The sequence below is a fragment of the Mus musculus genome, chromosome 9, assembly GCF_000001635.26.
Source record: "Mus musculus strain C57BL/6J chromosome 9, GRCm38.p6 C57BL/6J".
Lineage (NCBI taxonomy): Eukaryota > Metazoa > Chordata > Mammalia > Rodentia > Muridae > Mus > Mus musculus.
Window position 1 is genome coordinate 74,149,808 of NC_000075.6, and position 22,520 is coordinate 74,172,327.

General features: G+C 41.5%; 1 protein-coding gene across 6 annotated transcripts in view; it reads left to right on the top strand.

Moving 5' to 3' along the window:
* Wdr72 (WD repeat domain 72) overlaps positions 1–22,520 on the top strand; it is a 172,873-nt gene that overhangs the window by 39,477 nt on the left and 110,876 nt on the right. For all 6 annotated transcript variants that reach the window (XM_006511283.2, XM_006511281.2, XM_006511280.2 and 3 more), the window contains 4 exons: positions 1,774–1,915; positions 2,599–2,847; positions 5,112–5,332; positions 7,447–7,642. In XM_006511283.2, coding sequence (XP_006511346.1) covers positions 1,774–1,915; positions 2,599–2,847; positions 5,112–5,332; positions 7,447–7,642 — 808 coding nt within the window. The remainder of the gene's footprint in view (positions 1–1,773; positions 1,916–2,598; positions 2,848–5,111; positions 5,333–7,446; positions 7,643–22,520) is intronic.

Here is a 22,520-nt window from a genome sequence, read left to right on the forward strand (position 1 = left end):
CACACACACACACAAACACACACACAATCAAAACACACAACAACAACCACAACCACCTTTAAAATTACAGCATGCATCGGGGAACATTTCTAAAGTCCTTCATGAGCAGTGGGAAGACTTGTCACAAAGCAGTACTGTGGTTCCCTCAGAAAGGCATTTTTGTTCTTCTGAAGAGCCTGCTGTTTGCTCCCTTTTGGCTTCACAGTGACATTTTACCAACACAGAAACCAAATGTCACTCAGAAATTTCTACTCTAACAAGCAAATCTGAGAGCTATTATAAAGCATTGTCTTAACATTGGAAAGTTGGAGCTGGAGAGATGGCTCAGCAGTCAAGAGCACTGGCTGCTCTTCTCGAGGACCTGGGATCAATTCCCTGCATGCACATGGTGGCTCACAACCATCTGTAACTCCACAGGCAGGGTACACACATGGTTCACAGCTATATATGCAGGTAAACACATAACACATAAAATAAATGAATTTTTTAAAATGGAAAGCTATCTAGTTTTTTCTCTCCAAGTATGAACACAAAGACAGATGGTTCATGTTCCAATGATTCTTATTTAGATATCCATTTTTTTTTCTGCCTCTCCCACCATATTTTAAGTGTAAGAAATACCTAGAGGCTAGTGAACCATAAATAGAATAATCTAATTTTAAGACTTTGATCACAGTAAACCTAGAAGAGAGTGTTCTGCAGTAGTAACACGGCGCTAGCCAGGGTCAGTGTTTGGAGTCCCACCATGAAATTCCATCTGTTATTTCAGCATCATTGAGAGTTCTCATTGGCGCCTTCTGTGAACCTATCTGATGATGGGTTTGTGTGTCTTTTGAAAGAGACCTTCATACTCTGCAAGTCTGAGCTAACATGAAAGAAGGCTGTAGATCCAAGATGGGCATGTGTGTGCAAACTAAAATAAAGATGGTGGAGGTTACTAGGAGGCATTTTGACTTTATCATTTACAAGCGTATACAACGCTTCATGACTTCAGCTGCCACCAGGAGGCCATTTTGAAACTGACATTTGGAGAGATTAGCTCCAAGGTTTGAAACTTGGGTGGTTTAATCTTATGATAGGTCTGATTATGAGTTCTTAGAACCAATAGCTGGTTAATAGTTCTGGAAAAGGATACCAAGGACTACATGTATGAATATATATGTGTATGTACATACACACATATGTATATATGCATGTTAACTGGTGCCATTTTCACTGTAATAGGCATGTTTGGTGCATAGTATCATCATGAACACACAGGATTTTGATTCAGATTCTTACACTCAAGGCCCATTGCTGTCTCCATGGTCCATTACCATGGTTAATCCAAGCCCCTTTTCTAGCTTTCTTCACATGTGAGTTAAAGACCACGACAGCACAAACTCATAGCATTGGAGGTTTTTAATTGATGAGAATTTTTTTTTTAACTAAACATGTACCCAGCACTTACTGGCAAGGCTTTTATGAAGGAATGTGTGCAGTACACACACACACACACACACACACACACACACACACACACACACAAGGTTAGATACTTGTAGCAACTCACTCTCTGGAGCTTAGTCCATGATCTCATTTTGCATATTTAATATAGGCTTTGTTTTCTTTTACCTTTAAATCACAGATTATTTCATTTAATTTACTTGAAATTTTTGAAGTGGTGCCAAATAGTTAAAAAAGGTTTGGGTCAGTCCTGCAGTCTTCCTTCTGTCTTCCCAGGGGTCAGGACATTAATGATGACCTATGCCAGGCTCATGGTTTGTTTTGCAGAGCCTGCATTTCGTCATGGGCTACATGAATGAACGGAAAGAGCCATTTTACAAGGTGCTTTTCTCAGGAGAAGTCTCGGGGAGAATAACGTTGTGGCATATCCCAGATGTCCCCATATCTAAGTTTGACGGTTCCCCTAGAGGTAAGACAGTTGTGTTTCCCCTCCCCCATCTCTTTTGTGTCTCATTAGACAAGCTGGCTTTGAACTCAAACTCATAGAGATCTGTCTGCTTCTACATCCCAAATACCAAGATTAAAAGTGTGCCCCTCTATGCCCAGCTTGCCACTTTCCATTTCTTTTCATTTATTTTTAATTATGTGTATATGTTTGTTGTGAATATGCACACATTAGTGCAGGTTCCCACAGAAGCCATTGGTGTCTGAGCCTCTTTGGAGCTCAGGTTACAGGAAGTTGAGAGTTACTAAATGTGGGTCCTGGGAACTGAACTTGGGTTCTCTAGGAGAGCAATGCATGCTCTTAGCTGCTGAGCCATCAGTTTAGTCCCAACAGTTTTGGTTTCTAATCTTATTTTCTGAGAAGTAACTTGTACAGACACCAATACCGAAACAGATATAATTAAAGTTTGTGGATCTAATGCACAAATATAACCAACATAATTCAAATGAACTTTTGTTTAACATCTTAAGATATCTCTATATCTCTATCTATCTATCATCTATCTATCTATCTTTCTATCTATGTTCTGAATGGGACTGAACTTTCACACTGGGCTCATACTTTTAAAGAAATGACATCTTTACATAGTGTTCATATCTATTGTGAATAAATAAACCAACTTTTCCCCGTACACATGTTCCTTTCAGAAATACCAATAACTACCACCTGGACTCTTCAGGATAACTTCGATAAGCATCAAATGGTGTCACAGAGCATCACAGACCATTTCTCTGGGTCCAGAGATGAGGTGGGAATGACAGCTACCATCACCTCATCAGAGTACATTCCAAATCTTGATAAACTCATCTGTGGCTGTGAGGATGGGACCATTTTCATCACTAAGGCATTGAATGCTGCCAAAGCTGGACTTCTAGAAGGGGATTCTTTATTGAAAGGTGACTGAATTTTTCTTCTCCCTATTCACCTAATCTATCTGATCTTCTATGAACTATACAAACATGATTCAGAGGCCTCAGACCTTTGCTGGCATTTGCAGATAAATTTCTGCATGATTTAATATCAAATTAAGCATGTACATGGGATTTGTGAAGACTCAATCAAAGAGTTGTATTGCTCCACCAGAAGACTTGCTCCCTACTTTAATTTCAGCGTTGGCTTTTACCAAAGGCCACTGTGCATAGTAGTTTCTGTACTTCCTGAAACTCTATGTGTGTCTATGTATGTGTCTATGTGGGTGTTTGAGAACACACACACCAGCACACTGTGTGCAATGTTTTAATTACATTAGTGAAATTGGTGCCATTCTGACTTATTATTTTTATAAAATAGTTTTGGTGCTCACTCATTATTCATAATATGTAAATTCATATGTCATTTTAAATAACAAATAATAATCAAAATTTAAGTTGAAAACCTTTCTGTTATCAGTGCTTAGGTTTTCCAGACTTTAGCTACTATAGAAGATTTGGAATTGATTATCCTTGAATGTCTACATCAATATTAGTTTGTGATTTTGATTTTAGAAATTAAGCTATCTAAATGCTCTTATAAAGGACTTATCTCAGTATATACAAGAATATCCAATAATAATCTGTGAAATCACAAGTGTTCTCCTAAATATTGACTACCTTTTACATTTTAAACATTTAAATCTTTACTAATGAGGAATACAATGGCATTTTCCTGTATTTATTTGTATTTCCTTATTAGTGAAGTCTGTGTTCTTATTCATCTCTGCATTGTGACAATTAATACCTACTTATTTAAATAAGTGTCATACAATGAGTTGTCATAAGGGGAGGGAAGATAGAAGGGTATGGAGATTTTAGAATATATAGTTAAAATTGTATGCTTTTGAGTTTTGTTTGTTTGTTTTTTCTTTTTGGGGGGGTGGGTGGGTGGCTGTTCTACTTAGAGCCTCATGCATTCTAGATAAGCATTTTACTCTGAAATCTCACAAATAAGCTTCTATTTTCTCCCCCTACAGTGCTGGGGATCAAACCTAGGGCTTTATACATCCTAAATTTCCATGTTTTGTTTTGTTTTCCTTTTTTCATACATCATCTTTTTCAATTCGAACATCCTCTTCCAGTCCCTGTTCTGATTTTTCAGTACACTTTACCTACTCACTGATTCTGTGATTGACAGCTGAGCTGTAACCGGCAAGGATGCTGGAAGAGATAATAAGTAGGTAAACAGCTGCCATGAAAAGTCAGAGAAAATGGTGACTGTAGACATTTTAATCTGGACCAACTTATCCTAATATCAAGAAAATAAACAGAAATTTACACTTGACAGACAGCTTCTGAGCTGACATTCATTATTGCTTACTGAGGCCAGAAAAGGAAACAAAACACAATAAAAGAACTTGGAGATTCCTTTTCAGTTTGAATAAAAAGACTGGCAAATGATCTTCTCTAATGGGGAGAATGTAGATAGCTATGGAGGGACCAGCAGGGGCCAGAGGCATGAGAAGCAGGTTACCAGTAAAATCAGTTCTACTTCAGATAGTGTTTGAAAGGCCATGTGCCCAGGTATTCACATGGCCACATGTGAACATTTTTCCCAGGTGCCAGGCATGTGCTGAGAATATATTCATTTCACTCAACAGTCTGTCCCAAGCAAGGGTGGTGGCTATTTCCTGTATCTTACAGAGGTACTTAGAATGTGTGAGTCAGAAGAAAGGAGCAAAAGGATCGATGTGTCCATGTCTGTGGCAGCACGTGTAGAAAGAGATTGATTTACAGGTAAAGGGGACGATTCCTCGAGAAGCTAAGATTAAACACTGTGGCCATCTTTTGACACAAGGAGTTGAATGACCTATTCGAGCCTGGGATACTTTACCTGTAAACAATGAAAAAGAGGTAGAACTTGATCATTTCAAACATCTTTTGTAGCAAAACGTCCTGTGACATTTGTTTTTCTTTTCTGTTAAATTTAACTTGGCCATCTACGTGAAGAGGGAGTGTGTGACTAGTCCCCTCATGTTATAGAATGTCAACAGCCATCAGCAAACAGAAGACCTGAACAACCCAGCTTTCTGCCTCACTCAAAGCTTTGTCAAGCTTCTGATGAGAACTTTTGCTTTGTGAGATGATTTACTTAGGCTGCTTGATAATCTTCTCGGCCAGCTGGGTCTATGTTAAAAATGCATGACCTGAAAAATAACTGTGCTGTTTGGTGTCTGACCACTTTCCAGATTCTCCGTGCCACACCCTTCTCAGAGGCCATCACCAGAGTGTGACTTCATTACTTTACCCTCACAATCTTGCTTCAAAGTTAGACCAAAGTTGGATGGTGTCTGGGGATCGAGGCTCCTATGTGATCCTCTGGGATATTTTTACTGAGGAAATTCTGCACACGTTCTTTTTGGAAGCTGGTCCAGTAACAAGACTATTGATGTCACCAGAGAACTTAAAGGTAAGTGAATAGGAAGAGTGAAGACCAGCACATGATATAGACAAGCAAACAGCAACAAAGCCTGTGTTCCCAGAAGTAATCAAACCAAAGACAAAGAACAAATACTCACATTGTCGGCCCATAGTTAGCCAGCTACTTCTGCCAAGTTTGCCCTTAACTTTGCAATATGAATTTTAGTTTCACTATAATGTGTCACACAAATGATTTTTAAAGTAAACATTTTGCTACTTATAGCTTTATAAAAATTCTGTTAGTTACCCACAGAGTCATAGTTTTTTCCCTCCCTAGTTCTGTCTTAATTTTTTAGTATGGAATTTTAAAGTAAATTCAAAGATTATGCAAAAACAAGTCAAAGAATTAGGAATATATAAATACAAATGTAACTTTTATTTCCTTAGTACTGAGTGAGCATTTGGTAAATGTTGAATTTATGAACGCCATCTACCTTGTTAGGGGAAACGACATTGTGATAGTTCCTATCTTCTCGTGATATGTTAACTTAAATCCAGTTCACAAAGAGTTAAATGTTAAAATGTGAGCCAGATAGTAGAGGGAAAAGTATGTGTCAAGGTCCTTGCTAAGTTACATTGGCTTATAAAATCATCTCCACATAGGTAAACTTGGAGAAACTGATTCTGTATTTTGGTGATAAGACATAAAACATGTTTCTCGGTCACAAAGGGTTAAACGCTGATATGCTTCTCTGGAAACTTCCATGTGGACAGCTGGAATATTGTCGAATATATTTTATTCCAAGGTTCTCTCCTACTCTTATAGGTTATTCTATGCCCCTCAACACCCATACTCCATCTCTTTTCCTATTAATTATTTCATCTTCAAGAGTTTAGGATTCAGTGTTGGATTGACCTGGTGTGGGTCATATAATGTAGGCTCACTACTCATGGTCATATGACTTGCATTCTTGTGACTGTGTATGTGTAGTATGTGGTGTGTGTGTGTGTGTGTGTGTGTGTGTGTGTGTGTGTGCTGGGTTTGTGTATATGGTGTGGTATGTGTGTGTTTGTGTATGTGGTGCATATGTGTATTGTATATGTGTAAACATGTGTGCCTGGATGTGCATATGTTTGTATGTTTGTGCATGTGTGTGTTTCTCTCCATAACCTGGAGCCAGATATTCTAGAAACTGTGGAATATTCTTGTGCTCTACAAGACAGAGTGTCTGGAGAGCCATGACACCTGACCCATTCTGAAGTCTAGGCTCCATCTGTATCACAACTGCTATTTTGTGATTCTTTTTTCCTCCGTAGGATTTCTTTAGTCTCCTTAGAATTGGGAAAAAAACATGCTGTCCAAAGCCCCACAGAGTGATTAGCCGTCAGTTCCCCTTGAGCTGTCATTCTAGATGGCTCAGCAGTCCTGGATATGGTGCTAAAGATTGAGTTTGGGGCTCTGTGCATTCTGGGAAAATGTCCTTTATTACTATACCCTGGGTCACTTATTAAAATTTTTTTTCATTTTATTTATTAGTTGCCTAGGTTGGTTGGGTGGTAAAGCTGACCACTGATGACTTTAGCAACTGTCTTTAGGAGTGCCATTCTATGAACCTCCTTATGTCCTTGCGTATTTGAGGGAGCACCTTCAGCAGGAACATCTAATGCTGCCCTGTTTTAGATTGTGTCTACACTAAGTTTCCTGTTTGGATTAGAATCTGGAGTTCTGGGAACTGCACCAAATCACATTTTGAGGCTTTAAGTGGAAAATCTCAGCTCTCAATACCCTTGGGCCTAAGTTTGTGTCCACAAATAGCTTCTTTTTGTGGTGACAAATGAGTTCTGGGGTTTATTGTGTTTTGTGCTGTTTCCAACATCAGCACTGCCTGCTGAATTTGCTGAGTAATGGAACCTTTCTCTATCTTACAAGAGGATCTGGCTGCTCCCTTTCCCCTTCACTTCAGCCTGACCTTTCTGTTGGGTTGGTGAGCTTAAACTCTGCTCTGTGTCTACAATTGATTCATAATTGTCCCATGACATTCTGTGCAATGCAGAAATACACTCTTGTAACTAGCCCGGGCAGAACTGTGCAGGGAGTGTTAACTCCCTCAACAAGGTAGCATGTGACTTCTCACTTAAGTAAGCCTGTTTGTGTTTCTACAGCGAAGTGATGGTCAGATCCTCTGCTGTGTGTGTGGTGACCATTCCGTGGCTCTCCTTCACCTGGAAGGGAGACGGTGCCTCTTGCGTGCCCGGAAGCACCTTTTCCCTGTGAGGATGATCAGATGGCATCCAGTCGAGAACTTTCTCATTGTTGGTTGTACAGATGACTCGGTCTACATCTGGGAAATTGAAACAGGTAAGCAGAAAGGTGAGCCCTGTTTTTATTTTGTCTGTGGTGTGCACGCTTTTGTCTAGAAGGAAAGTTCTACAACTCACTCAGCAATGACCTCAGTTGTTTTGCCTTTTGGTTTGGGCTACATTTATAGCTTCAGTGGAAGTATAGGAAATAAAACACAGTGGCCTAAGTCAGATCCTGACCAGCTGATGATTAGCTGACAGGGCAGCGCTCAGGAATGAGCCGGATATTTCTGGAAGCTATAAATAAAAACATAAGTTATCTACTTTAATTATTAACAAGAGAGAAATTTAGTGTCCTACTGGTCTCAAATTATCATTAAATTCTGCCTTCTTCAGCATAGTCACCAACTCAGCAACATTTTGAGCTAATTGATGATCAGTAATAATGGAATATAATTAATTATAAAAACTCCAACAAAACTTGAGTCAGGGAAACTGAAGACTAAGCAGTTCAACTGAACTTTTTTGATTCTGCACCATAGAGCTTGTGGGTTTGGAACGCTGAAGGGGTTTTCTTTTTTCCTTTCAAGTTTGATTAGAGGTCTGAAGACAGAATAATACATTTCAGAAAGAGCTGGGAACATACCAAATAAGGGAGGTGTAATTACTGACTATGTGTTAGAGGGGGTCTCTTGGGAGTGTGTTCCACAGAATCTACTGCACTGCTATTATTGATCAAACCGTGGTGGTTTGTGTTGGGTGTTTTTTACAAACTGGGTAGTTCCTAATGTAGTTTGGACTTAGACTTTGCCAAAGTAATTGCAGTTTTCTCTCTATGTATATGCTTGTGCATATTGTGCACTCAGTACTGGAGGAGGCCAGAGTAGGGCATTGTATCCCCAGGGGTTGAAGTTATAGTTGTAAGCTACCACATGGGAGCCGGAAGTTGAAATCAGGCCCTCTGCAAGAGCAGCCCATGCTCTTAACTACTGAGCCATCTTTTCAACTCAAATTTGGAAAATTTTAAAAATCTGTGTGTAATCTATGGATCTGAGAGATAGTTAAATATGGTGGGTAGAAGAGACTCTAAAGCATTGACTGCCTTCAGGATCTGTTAGGGAAGACCTTTATGGTCATGGGCAAATCACATGGCTTGTCTGCAAGTCAGTTCACTTGTCTGTGGAGTAGATATAACCATACAGGATTAGATCTGATAATATCTCTCATATTGGAAAACATCAGTAAGTCATTAGTAATATTAACTAAGCCATCATCATCATCACCACAGACTATAGCACATTTGAACTCCCCTTGTCAAGCCCTTACCTGTAAAACACAAGTACTTACTTACATAAAGTTTTTACATTTTAGTGTGGATACTTGGTGACCAAACCTAATTTTCATAGATAGTAAAATTGAGAACAAATAAAGAATGATATTGTCACTCACAAAGGTTCATGGTTGTACTATATATGCTGAAACAAACACTTCTACCTCACTATCATAACATACATGCTATAAATTCTGTCTAGCTTCTTACTGCAATACATGGTCCCATGTCAATAAACAGATGCCTGTATTATATTCCAATCATAGTTCTAGCAGGAAGATGAATTCAACTCATATTTATCAAATGAGGAGAAATTCACAAAGGGAATATTTGCAAGTGTGTGAGATGGGTGAGAGAGTAGGCTGGGAATGAGGGAGTGAGAGATGAGTTCTCTAACATGTGGGCGTGGCATCATCAGGGATTCTCTCTCTCTCTCTCTCTCTCTCTCTCTCTCTCTCTCTCTCTCTCTCTCTCTCTCTCTCTCTCTCTGTCTCTCTCCCTGCCCTGATAAATGAAGTAGAAAAAAACAGAATTCAACTGAAAACCAGGAAGTCCAGAGGATGCTCTAACCAGACATGCAAGGTGCAAGGAGAAAGAGCACTGAAGTCATCCCCTTACAATCACCTTCGTTATTTAATCCCACTAGACATCAGAGGTGAAAGAGCTGGTTCTCAGCCTCAGTCTCAGTGAGCACAGAACAGGATACAGGAGGTAGGAACAGATGGGCTGGGCTGTCCGATGGACAATGATCAGTGTGTGGCCGTCACTGATGGAACATATTAGAACTCATGAGTCTCCTAGAATTGGCTATGAACACTGGTTCTATAGAAGCAATGTTGTGTCAAATATAATCTATAATCAAATATATCAAATAATTTCAAATAAATATAATCTATATCAAATATATCAAATAATTTCCTGCCAAATGAACCTGTGGAGTATTTGTTCTGAATGAGGCTATTTACCCATGTTAACTATGTTGGTATTGCTAAAAATACAACTCAATCTAAGTAGTATTACTTATATATTTATCTGAGTTTTCATATGGGTGACATGTCTCTCACTTTTTCCAAATTCAATTCTAATGACCATCCGACCTCTGACTTCCTTTAAACTAAGTTTACTTCATTTCGTTTAGCCTTGCGCCTGGTATCAGTTTTCTGGAGTGTTGCCTTTAATTCCTTATTCCTTGTTTTGGGGGTTGGGTTAAGGGTTTCCTTTGTTTTTTTTTCAGGCCTATATATATTTAGTTTTATGAATATGAGTATTTTGCCTTCAGTGTACCACATGTCTGTGGATGTCAGATCCTATGGAACTAGTGTTATACATGGTTTTGAGCTGCCATGGAGTGCTGAGAATCAAACCCAGGTCCTCTGGAAGAGCAGACAGTGCTCCTAACATCTGAGCCATCTCTTCAGCCCCATTTGCTTAACATTTAAAGGGCATCTTTTTCTTCCCAAGCTGACAATCAGGCTGGGCTAAGGTGGTACCATCTTCTTTATCATACTTTATCTTTAAATTTTCTTCTTCTTATACTAAAATGAAAAAAAAAATCTGGAGTCAGAAAGATTTTTTTTTCATGTGTATTTTCATGATGTTAGGAAGCAGAAAATCCTGGCTAAGACCAAAATCGCTTAAGAGGAGCCTAAGAAATAGAATAATCCTGCTCACGGATGCACCTAGCCCATAGCTAAATGAGCTAGTGAATTGTGGATGAGTAGTAAGTAATGTTGCTGGGCCTCAGTGGCTGGGGGCCTGAGTTCTCAGCTTCAATCTCTCTTACCTCGCTGCTGCCTGGCTGTAAGCGGCCCTGAACTTTCTGTTCCACATCTCCCACAGGGTCCTGAAGCTGGTGGTGCCTCCTCAGAGGGAGGACAATGCCTTTTCTACTCTCCGAGTTTTTCTGGGCCTTTGTCCCCTTGCCTGTGGCTGTGCAATTCACTCAACAGGGTTTGAAACACATGGCTGGATGTGTTCTTTGTTCCTGTGTTCAGCCTCCTCTAAACACAAAGAAGGAATCAATCGACAGAAGTGAGTCAGACATTTCCCTGCACCCGCACACCTCCAGAGCCCAGAGTAGGAGGAAATAGCGAGTATCAGTGGGGTAGGAAATCAAGGAAAAGGGCCCGGAAAGAAAAGACATATTCTAGAGCTACACTGCCGTGCCGCTTTTATGCGGAAACTGTGTGCTGTCTTTCTTTCTGGGACAGGTGGCATGGTTGGATGCATGTCTGGGTGATGCTCTTGGGTCAAAGGTGGGCATGCATAGATGACCAACACAAGGGATTGTTGGTTAGCACCGAAGGCTCTTGTCCTGGCTGAGGGCAGAGCTAAAGCATCGAGTGCTGAGAGCTTCCAGTTTTACTTATTGATCTGCTGGATGTCCCGTGATGTTTAGGCCTGATTAGGAAGGGGAAAAATTGGAGATGTCATTTTGATTAATATTTGTGCTCCCACAGCGTGTTTGGCACTGAGGACTCTGGGCCTTGCTGCCGCATGGCTGACACAATAGGCGTAATGCATTTCCCATTCTTCCCCTGCATGCGCACCAGAAATAATTTTCTGCTCTGAGCTAATTATTCCTTTTAGACGTTAAGTTTGGTGTGTTTCTGGGGGCTTTCGTGTTTACAGTAACTGCTTTGCAGGGCAGAAACCTATACATTAAATTTCTTATGTGCTGCTAATGTAATGGTTATTTTTATTCCTTAATGTTTTCTGCTCAGCTCGTGGTGCTGTTAGAACATAGTCCATATTGGGCCACTTAATTATTTGTGTGTGTGTGGTGGGGGGTGGGGGATAAAATCCCATTTGCTGAAAGATAAAATATTTCTTGATGGGATGGTTCAGTAGTTCTTAGCACAGGGCTGAACTGTAAATATTTAGCTTGGGGGCCACATGATTTCTCCTGTGATTTCTGAACCTGCCCTTATAGCTCCAGAGGAGCTGTATAGAATATTTAAAGCACAGACAAGGCTGTGTTTTAATAAAACTGTATTCACAGAATCAGGCAGCTGTGGATAGTATACCTGTGAGCCAAATGGTTGTTCTTAACAGATACTGTTAGGTTTCTGTTTCATAAGCATGAGGGTTCGGGTTCTGTTTCCAGAGCCCATGTAAGAAGTATCAAGGGCGGGGGCTGGCGAGATGGCTCAGTGGTTAAGAGCGCCGACTGCTCTTCCGAAGGTCCCAAGTTCAAATCCCGGCAACCACATGGAGGCTCACAACCATCCGTAAAGAAATCTGATGCCCTCTTCTGGAGTGTCTGAGGACAGCTACAATGTACTTACATATAATAAATAAATCTTTAAAAAAAAAAAAGACATATCAAGGGCAGCATATGTCTGGGGAGGTAGAGACAGGAAGATCCCAGGGGCTTATTGGTCAGCCAGCCAAAACAAATGAGTGCATTCCAAGTTCAGTGAGACTCTGTCTCAATGATATGATGAATAGGCTTTAAGATGGCTCAGTGGGAAACAGACAAACAGACACACAAACAAGCTAGCAGCCAAGCTGATGCCTTGATTTCAATCATATGACCCATATGGTAGAAGAAAGATCAAAGTACAAGTTGTCCTCTCTAGTCCAGGTACATGCCTTGGCATGCGTGCCTCCCAAAACTGTGGAGAACAATCAAGGAAGAAACCCCAAGTCAGCTCCAGATAGCCACGCCACACACATCAGTACATGTGCATGTACATATGTATACGCACGCGTGAACAAATACATCATTCATGCACATAAAAATATTGTCTTCATAGCAGCTCATTCTTAGTTCAATTGACCTTGCTGACCATGGTGGCTTGGGAGTGCTGTACTCATTGCACTAGTGAAGAGACGGACTTGAGACAGCCTCTGTGGCTAAGGCAGCTGCCAGGGTGTCACCCCTGCATGGGGACACAGGTCTGGTCCTGCATTCTGATGTGTCCCTCACTGTATATCACAAGGAACACTTCTTGCAGATGGAAGCCAGTGTCCTGCAACCATCCAGCAGGAGCTAGATAAGAAAAGCTTGGAGAAGAGAGGGGGCAGCTGCCAAGGACTGCTCAGTGCTCTTTGGAAAGGAAGGTCTCTGGCTGTCTCTCAGAACGTGGCTTTTAATTTACACGTAGTCCTAACAGCTCTGGCCATCTGATTCGTCGCATGACAGATTAGAAACAGCAAAGCATAAGCAGGAGGTGGCTGGTGACAGGCACACCTGACAGCAGAAGGCACAGCTGACAGGAGACCAGCATGTATCAAGGCTCGAGCAGGCTTCTGAGCTCAGGAGAGGTAGCTGGGGAAAACAATGCTGAAGTCACTTACTACAGATATTAAACTTCCTGTCCCATAAGGACTTATTAGAACTATCTGGAAGACTCTTTTGATGGTCAATGCTGTTTTCTAATTAGGGGATTTATTTTCATGGTTTCTATGAAAATAGCAAGAATTATTATTATTAATAATAAAAATTAGTAGTAGTAGTATTAGAAAATTAAGAAAGATGTGGGGCTGGGAGATCACTCAGTGGTTAAAGAGCCACAAGCAAGACTTTGAATCCCCAGACACCAGATTCAGTGAGCACTGTCAACTGTCCTGTTATTTGAGCCAGAGACAGAGAATCTCACCCTGCAAACTCCCCCAACCCCCACCACCAGCGAGATGGCTAGGAAGACTCTCCTTATTGGTGAATTCTGGATTTGATTGACAGACTCTGTCTCAAAGAATAAAGTAGAAGAATGAGAGAGGAATGTCCTGGACATCAATCTTAGCTGCACACACAGACATCCACACAGGGAAGCACCCACCACACACAAATACATGAGAAGAAGAAAAAGAAAAAAAATTATGAGAGATGAGTTGTGCCAACTAAAGGCTAATAAACCATATTTTCCAAATGTACTCAACATTTTGTTTTGTAACTATGTAGAACAAAAGGTCTGAGGAATAGCTAGACCCACAGCTTCCCAGGTCAATGGTCATATTACCCCAATAGTATATAGTATCTGTGGTTAAAATCAAGCTTTACCTTCGAAGTTTCCCATGTGTGAGTTTTAGACCCTCTTGGTTCACAGTGACTGATATTGGTATACAATGAAATAAAAGTGTTGAGATGATCCCCACAACCAACTGTACCACTCTGAGAATAATTTGCTTGGTTTCTTACCGAGGTCACTATTGTCTAGAGCAGTAAAGTCACAGCTTGCGGAACGCCTTGTCAGGAGAGCTATTGTTTCACGGTCACCGCACACGTGGTAGAGGTGAGCTCTGCCTGTGCAGCATCCTGCCGGTGCCAGTGGCCCCGATGTGTCATTTTCCCAGAGCTGCTTGATTCTGTTGTGGCAGATTGCAGATGGAACCCCCTTGAGATGATTGCTTTTCGAAAAGGAAAATTGGATGCCTTTAAGTGTAGGGCAAGGTTCTCCTATGTCACCTTGTGTGTGGCTGTTTTCCTTCATCATGATAATTACTGGTGTTATTATCCAATGTCTGTTTTTCCTGTGCAGCCTGGTTTTGAATCTTCACTTTCACCTTCTTGGCCCTAGTGAACCCAACAATGCTGCAATTTGGAGTTGTGTGTGTGATCATGTGTGCATGGGTAGGTATGCAGCTGTGAACATGAGCTTTGAGATATAGCAACTGAATATTTTTCCAACTAAGTTTAATCTCTTGAGGAGGAGGCAGTACCCAAAGACTTTAAGAGTATTAGTGTGGAGAATCAGATTACCCAAGTTTAAGTTTTGTTCTACTACTTCGTGTGTGTGTGTGTGTGTGTGTGTGTGTGTGTGTGTGTGTGTGTGAATATGTGAGTGTGAATGTGTGGATGTATTTGTTTGTGTGTCTCTGAGTGTGTATTTACACATATACATTTTAATTGAGTGATTACTTAACTCTGTCTTTTGGCTCTCCAGGCATCTTAACACAGTGGGCACATTACTGAGGTGTTTGCAAGACATCTTTAGAACATTTTGTGTGCTCAGAAACAAATGTGAAAATCAATACGATGCCATTCTAATTATAAAAACAAACGCTGCCTACTTATAAAATTACTTTCATCAGTGTTAAGTCTTCCTTGCCCCCGCCCCCCCCTCCCCGCCCTTATTGCATCCGCTCGGCAGTTGCTACCTTCCTGGATTTTGCTTTGTAAAGAAAGTTTCATGCTGTAATCACTCTCAGCAGTTCCTGTGGTCATGCTGCACTCAGGGAGAGAGTGCTAGCTGGGTGTGTTGTCACGGATCCACAGCAAATGCACGGGGATCGGGGTGGCCTCACACTGCAGAATTCGGGTGGCTGCTGTCCAGTTCCCTCTCGGGGAGGCATCTTCTGCACATGTGTTACAGAGACAGTCAGAACCCTAGCAGGGCTCTCAGCTGCAGTGTGGAGTGGAAAGCAACTCAGGGGAGCCATCTGCCCTCCCCAGGTCTCCTCCTATCAGTTGCCTACCTCTTCCCAGCAGCCAGCTGCCACGGAAATCTAGACTCAGTGGACTGTAATGACTGGTGCTTGCAGGGAGAAAAGCAGCTTCTCTGATTTGGCCGCAAGATAAAAGACACTGGACTTAACTTCATTAGTCTGGGCACATCAATAATATCCAACATCTACCATTCGCCTGGGCTGAGATTAGATGGGGAAGGTCTTTCATGTCTCTGGAATGAACCAAGTGAAAATTAGTCCAGAGGTCAAGTCCTTGCCTTGGTGAGCAAAAGATTGGACTGAGGGGTTGTTGCTGGGTTTGACATTCCATGTCGAAAATAATATTGGTTATTAATCTCTGCCTTGTCGGTAAGATCTGGGTATAGATTGGCCCACCCCTTGCCCCCATTCCTTGTGCAGACCCAATTCCGATATGCCCGTCCATGCTTAGAAGACCTTAGACCTGCTTCAGCAACTGGCAGTGTGAAGTCCCAGGTGCACTAACAGATGTAAGATGCTAACATCATGGTTGGGAAGATGGCTTGTAAGGTACTTGCTGGGCAAATGTGGCAGAGTTCAAGAGCAGAGGTTTAACTGCAGAAATTCAGGTGATGGATGGAAATAAAAGGGAGTTGAGGGGAGGGGGGCGGGGCACAGATAGACAAGTGGGTTCCTGAAATGTCAGCTTCCTGTTCCCAAAGAGCATAAGAAGACAATGGGAGAATTGGCAGGAAGGCACAGGGGTGGTTATATAAACAGGACCTGTAGAGGGAGGGGGAGAACCCAGTGGCTGTATAAAATACCCAAGTCAGCTTCCAAGCAAGGACTCCCACCCAGCCTTGGGCTTCTCCCCTCCAGGGGGGTAAAGCTGTTGCTTTCTGTCCTTTTCTTCTAAACTTGGTCTTCTGCTTTCCCCAGTGTTCAATTGTTTGTCTTTGCCCTGGAAAGAACTCAGGGATCCCCTAGGCAGCTAACAGCGCCCTGTTACAGTAAGATGAGCGGTATGTGATACTCTGGTCAAATAACAAGAAACAAGTCAGTGGTTTGATCCAGCTCAGAGCCCATCAGAGATGCCTGGCTATACAGCGAGCTATGGAGGTCAGAAGCATTAAACACTTCGTTCCCCTGTTTATGTCAATGACGTTTCACGATAAACTTGAATCATTTGGGGGAAAAATGTATACCACCAGTGAAACATGGAATTAAATAATATCAGGGGTAATGAAAGTGTTTAAAAGCAAAATGATGTAGGGCCAGGTAGATTAGTGTCCTAATCATCCTCTGTGTGGACTATTGATGGGTTTGCCAACTGATGACCTCGCCAGTCAAGGTCTTTCATCAGCCCGTTTTTCCGTATCTGCATCCATTCATCACATCGTTTAAACTAAGCATCAATATTCTAGCCCCCCCCCCCCTTAGCATGCCAGCTTTGTCATAGGATCATATAATTATCCTGAGATTCACCTTTTCTTTCTTTCTTTTAGTTCTTTTTTTGAATTTTTATTAGATATTTTCTTTATTTACATTTCAAATGTTATCCCCTTTCTCAGTTTCCCCTCCCAAAACCCCCTGTCCCATGCTCCCTCCCCCTGCTTCTATGACAGTGTTCCCCCACCCATCCACTCCTGATTCCCCATCCTGGCATTCCCCTACACTGGGGAATCAAGCCTTCATAGGACCAGGGTCCTCTCCTATTGATGTCTAACAAGGCCATCCTCTGCCACATATGTGCCCAGAACCATGGGTCTCTCCATGTGTACTTTTTGGTTGGTGGTTTAGTCCCTGGGAGCTCCAGGGGTATCTGGTTGGTTGATATTGTTGTTCCTCCTATGGGGTTGCAAACCCCTTCAGCTCCTTCAGTCCTTTCTCTAACTCCTCCATTGGGGACCCCGTGCTCAGTCCAGTAGTTGGCTGTGAGCATCCACTGCTGTATGTTCTGACAGAGCCTCTCAGGAGACAGCTATATCAGATTCCTGTCAGCAAGAACTTCTTGGCATCTACAATAGTGTCTGAGTTTGGTAACTGTATATAGGGTAGATCCCCAAGTGCAGCAGTCTCTGGATGGCCTTTCCTTCTGTCTGTGCTCCACATTTTGTCTCCGTATTTCCTCCCATGAGTATTTTGTTCCTCCTTCTAAGGACTGAAGCCCACACTTTGGTCTTCCTTCTTCTTGAGATTTATGTGGTCTGTGAATTGTATCTTGGGTAGTCAGATTTTGGGGGCTAACATCCACTTATCAGTAAATTCATGCCGTGTGTGTTTTCTAGTTCCATCCATTCTATCCCTTAGTTTCTTTTCTGGATTGATTTAAGAGTTAAATAACATGGGGGGTTAGGATATGGCTAGTTGTTGGAGAAATTTCACAGCATGCATAGAACCCCAGGTTCCATCTTCAGCACACATAAACAAGGTGTGAGGGTGCATGTCTGTGATCCCAGCATTCTGGAAATGGAAGCAGTAAGCTCCGAAATGCAAAGTTATCCTCAGTTACCTAGTGAGTTTGAGGCCAGCCTGGGCTACATGAGACCCTCTCTTAAAATAAATGGTAGATAATGATAGATATAATTATAATGAGAACTGAAGAATAAGAGGATAAAAAGCGAATTAGCAACAATATTTTACCACTTATATATGATTCCTATAGAAAGAGAGTGCTGTAGAATGAATGTATTAGTATGGCACATGATTTAATCTGTAATTGTTTGTTGAATGTCTCCATGGCTTGTTGTGTTCAGAGTGTAAGAGAGGAGATGGAATTATCTGTTGAAGTTTTAAAACTTGTCGGTGAACTGTTTTTATATCTTAATGCTTTTATGCATTTAATTATTTGTATCATAAGAAAAATATTGGAGAAGAATCCCAGATTTGAGCCTAGGTAGGTGTAATCATCAGGAGTCCAGGCTGCATTGCTTTCCCATCCTGGCCTAACAAATAACCTCAAACTTCATAGCTTAGAATCTTTAATTTAACATCTCACATTTCTGCAACATGGAGGCGCAGTTGAAGGATACTACCTTCCCGGCTACAATAAAAGTGTGAACCCCCTGCTCACAATAGCAGCTTTCTAAGGGCTCATCTAGCAGTTCAAACGGGGGCTGGGGAGATGTGCAGTCAGGAAAGTAAGCTTGGATTTCCAGTATTCACTTTAAAAGCCAGCATGCTGGTACACATCTGTATACCAGTGATGGGAAAATGAGGGCAGAGGGGTACCAGGGGCTTAAGTGAACATCCACCCTAGCCAAATCAGTGAGCTCCAACTTCAGTGAGAGACACTGTTTCCAAAAATAAGGATTGAGAAGCAACTAGGAAGAGACTTGAATCTACGTCTGGTTTCTATCTAGAAACACAGACATGCTTGCACACCTAAACACATACAGACAGGAAAAAATTAAAGGCCAACTAATGAGAACTGTATTAATCAAAGGGTCTCCTTTTGAGGTCAAGGAATTAGAATGAACATTAACGGGTATTTCACTGTTAGGATATCACAGTCACAGGGAGAAGACTGGATAAGGACAGGGACACTGGGGGTTATTTATAGAATTCTGCCTATTTCTATGGTTGGTTGAGCTCAAGAGTTGGTAAAGACTCCAGGAGTGCATGAATCATGGAACTAAAGGGTGAAAAGTGGAAAGATCACTTTTTGCATACTTGGGTATGAACACGGTATTAACTTTCATAGGTAGATTCTTGTGGGAGTCTTTGATCCTTCCAAATAAACCCATAGTCCATGACCCTACATTCACTCAGTATTTATAAAAAAATAATAATACTGTTTATAGTCAAAACCCTTTTTACCTTCCTGTTATAACCCCTCTCTCAGAATACAAACAGCACAGAACAGAAAAGCCAAGACCCTGTATAGACTTCACCCTTCACTCAGCACCGTATCCAGGAGAGCACACTTCAATTCTGCCTTTTCCAATATGCTTCATCTTTCCAGGAAAAACTCTAGATCAACTCAGCAAGATAATGACCTAATTACCTCAACGGATGCCAGAAGCAAATACAAGATAGACTGGAATGTCTTCAGGGCCACTGCAGCCAATAAGTCAGCTAACCTTCAATACTGTGCATGAAGGATAAAAATCTAAGATAGTTATCTTCAGATTAAACATAAATATCCCTGGTATCAGAGTGCAAGCCATGCAAAGTGAGTTACCTCTCCTGGTAGTTAGAAATGGGATGGTTTGCATGCTGTGCCTGAGATAGGCGATTATCAATTTAAGCACCTAGCAAAGCCTTCCTTTTCTGGGCAGCCCCTCATCAATGCATTCATTTAATTTCAGAATGAAGTTGAGATGTAAAATTTAGACATAGATAATGTTGCTAGCACATGTTTACGAAGAAGGAGCATTTGGTAAGAAAGTAACAGGAAAGTGTGGTTTGGGATTTGCTTGCAGTTAGTCCTTTATTTGAATTCAGATACACGTCAGCAGTTTGAAACCTGCATGTCTGTATCTCACCCCTTTATTCTCTTCATCCTCTCTGAGCCCTTCATAGTGTGTTTCTGGAGATCAATGGTCAGAATTTGATGTGGGGGTTGAATGTGTCCCTTTGGTAAATGCCAGGATTTCTGTGAAGGCGCTGGAGGCTGTGGCAGAGCTGGAGTTTAGGTCACAGAGGTCAGACTTTTTAAAAATGTATTCTATGCCCTTAAGGTATAGAAGGATGCTGGTAAGCCGACCCTCAGTTTGTTAACATACTAGAGCCTTTGCATAGTGCAAAAAATGAGTCAAGTCATTGGAGATCTATTTAACGGATGGATTTATTCTATTCTGTGATAGATACGAGTGAGAAACGTGCTTTTATGCCTGGTTTACTGTTTTCAGATCCATTCCCCTTCCCCAGGCTTCCATTTCTTTCTAGTTAGCTAACTCTAAATCCCAGGCCTCCAGGGCCTACCCTTGGTCAAACTCACATCGGCTTCGTGTTTTGCAGAGTAAGATGCAGTCACTGTGAAATGCTTTTATTAGGGAGGGCTGCTGGGTCAATCTCCATACACTTCTGTGAGCAAGCCACTGAGCATCATGTGATAACTGAAGATAAGTGAGAACCTATCACAGCACAAGCAATGGCAGCTTCCGCCACACAGAGAATATGATTACCTCTGGCAGCCATCTGTTTGACTAAAATCTGATTGTAGGAGTGTGGCTGCTGAGTTTGGTAACGAAGCTACTCCTGCTCGTTAAACCTATTTTATTTTAGGTAGTCTCTTTGAAAAGGCACCATTCATAAACACTGTCCCGCAGCACCTCAGACTTAGCTGAGAAATTCCTACTGATAAAGACAAAGTCCTAACTCTCTCATGTGATTTTTCATATTCTTAGCATCAATCTATGCTCATGCAAACACATGCCTGTTACCAATCATAACATGTTTCCATTCCGTAAATTCAGCTAATGTTTTATGATTTCACAATGCTATAAGTGTAATGCCTAATTGAATGTATCTTTCTTTTTTTATGAAATGTGTTGGCTCACGGTGTGCTAGCTTTTGGCAGCACTGAGAATTTGTGTTCCTATAGTAATTTTATTTCTTTAGTGTTCTTTTGAGGAAGTCACTACTGCCCCAAATTTAAAACTTAAGTAAATAAAATGTTTTATACAATGTGATCAAATATAGTCGACATGGATGATGTGTTTTCAATTGAAATTTCACCTCAATCAATTATAGATAGAGTCACGTGCTTGTGATTTTTGTTTAATAATGTGTCTTTCGAGGGGATGCAGTTAGTGCTAATCTGTAATAGTCCTCATTATTAACTGATGGGGGAAGGCTTTCTGGCTGGAATTTTTAATATAGTTGAATAATTTAAAGCAATGTATTTGTTGATAGTAGGTCTTGATGCTAGAAAGCAAGTATCATTGGTGTTTTAGAATATATTTAATAGAAGACTGAACATGTTTTAAATTTGACAGAAATTACCAGGGAAGCCCAGTGGTGAGAAGTTGTGGCTCTTTGGAAGAGACTTCTGGTGTCAGGCAAGGCGGCTTCTTTTTATTCCATCTGTGTATGGGGGTGGTACACTCATGCAGCCTGTTTCCCTTAGTGCTCTGCCTTGCTCTCATTCCTCAACAGAAGTCCTGTTCTATGCTCTTTCCTGCTTGAAGAAAGCCTTCAAGTCAGGTCTCCAGCATACATCATAAAGAGATCATTTTCCCTATTCAAAAAAATGAAACCAATTGAAAGAAGAATGGCAGGGTGGCTATAAATATCACCAGCCCTAATGTCTCTGTTTATGCTTGTCTTTTAACAGCACACTATTTTACTGAAGATTGGGTAGGAATCTGTGTCTCTTCTATACACACAGAAGGACTCAAAGGTCTCCCCTGGCTTCAAAGGACCCCAAGTTCCTTTAGGTGCAAGTCTGTCACTGGAACTTAACTCCAGTCTCTCTTATAACTGTATAAGTTTCTGTCTCTCTGCTCTAGACTCTACCTAGAAATTCCCAGGCAGGCTATGTTTGCAAATGGCCATCTTTCAACCTGGCCAGGTCCATCATAGATACATCTCTGAACCTCCTTTATTTGAGCTCATTATGTAGAGAGCAAGAGGCAAGTAGAGATGGTATTCTCAGAAGGAGGGATTTGTCATAAAGATGGAAGGATTTAACCCTCAACCCTCATACCAGGAGCACTGGTCCTTAGGATGGGATGAGAAACAACTAGAAAGTTGAAAGTCCTCCTATTCTCCACCAACCTTCTCTGCTTCTCTCTCACCCTCTCCATCCTTGCCTCTTTCTAAGGATTTTCATACAATCTCTCCTTTGACCAAAATATTCTGCTCTTTGGCTCATGGAGGAGTGGAGTTGGCTAGACCACAGTGGTCATGTTAACACAAATTTCAGGCATTTAGAGACTGCCTTCTGATCTCCAATCCCAGAGTCTTTGGGTGTTGGGGATGAACTCTGTCAGACATCTAGCTTGGGTTCTGGAAGTCACCTTTTAGAGTCCCTGCCTCTCCTAAGGCCTGGGCATAGGTTTATAATGACCTTAGTGAGTGCTAATGCCTGGGCAGTGAGACTTACCATTCTCTGATGCTCTCCAGCTGCCCTCATGCTCTGCCTGCAGAGAACGGATAAACTTTATCCACTCAGTGAGTATTTACTGAACCCTGCTTGGTGCCACTCTCAGAGACTATAGTGCATACTCAGCAGCCAGGACCCACAATCTGGAAGGGAAGCAAGGGATTGTGACATACCAATTTGAAAAAG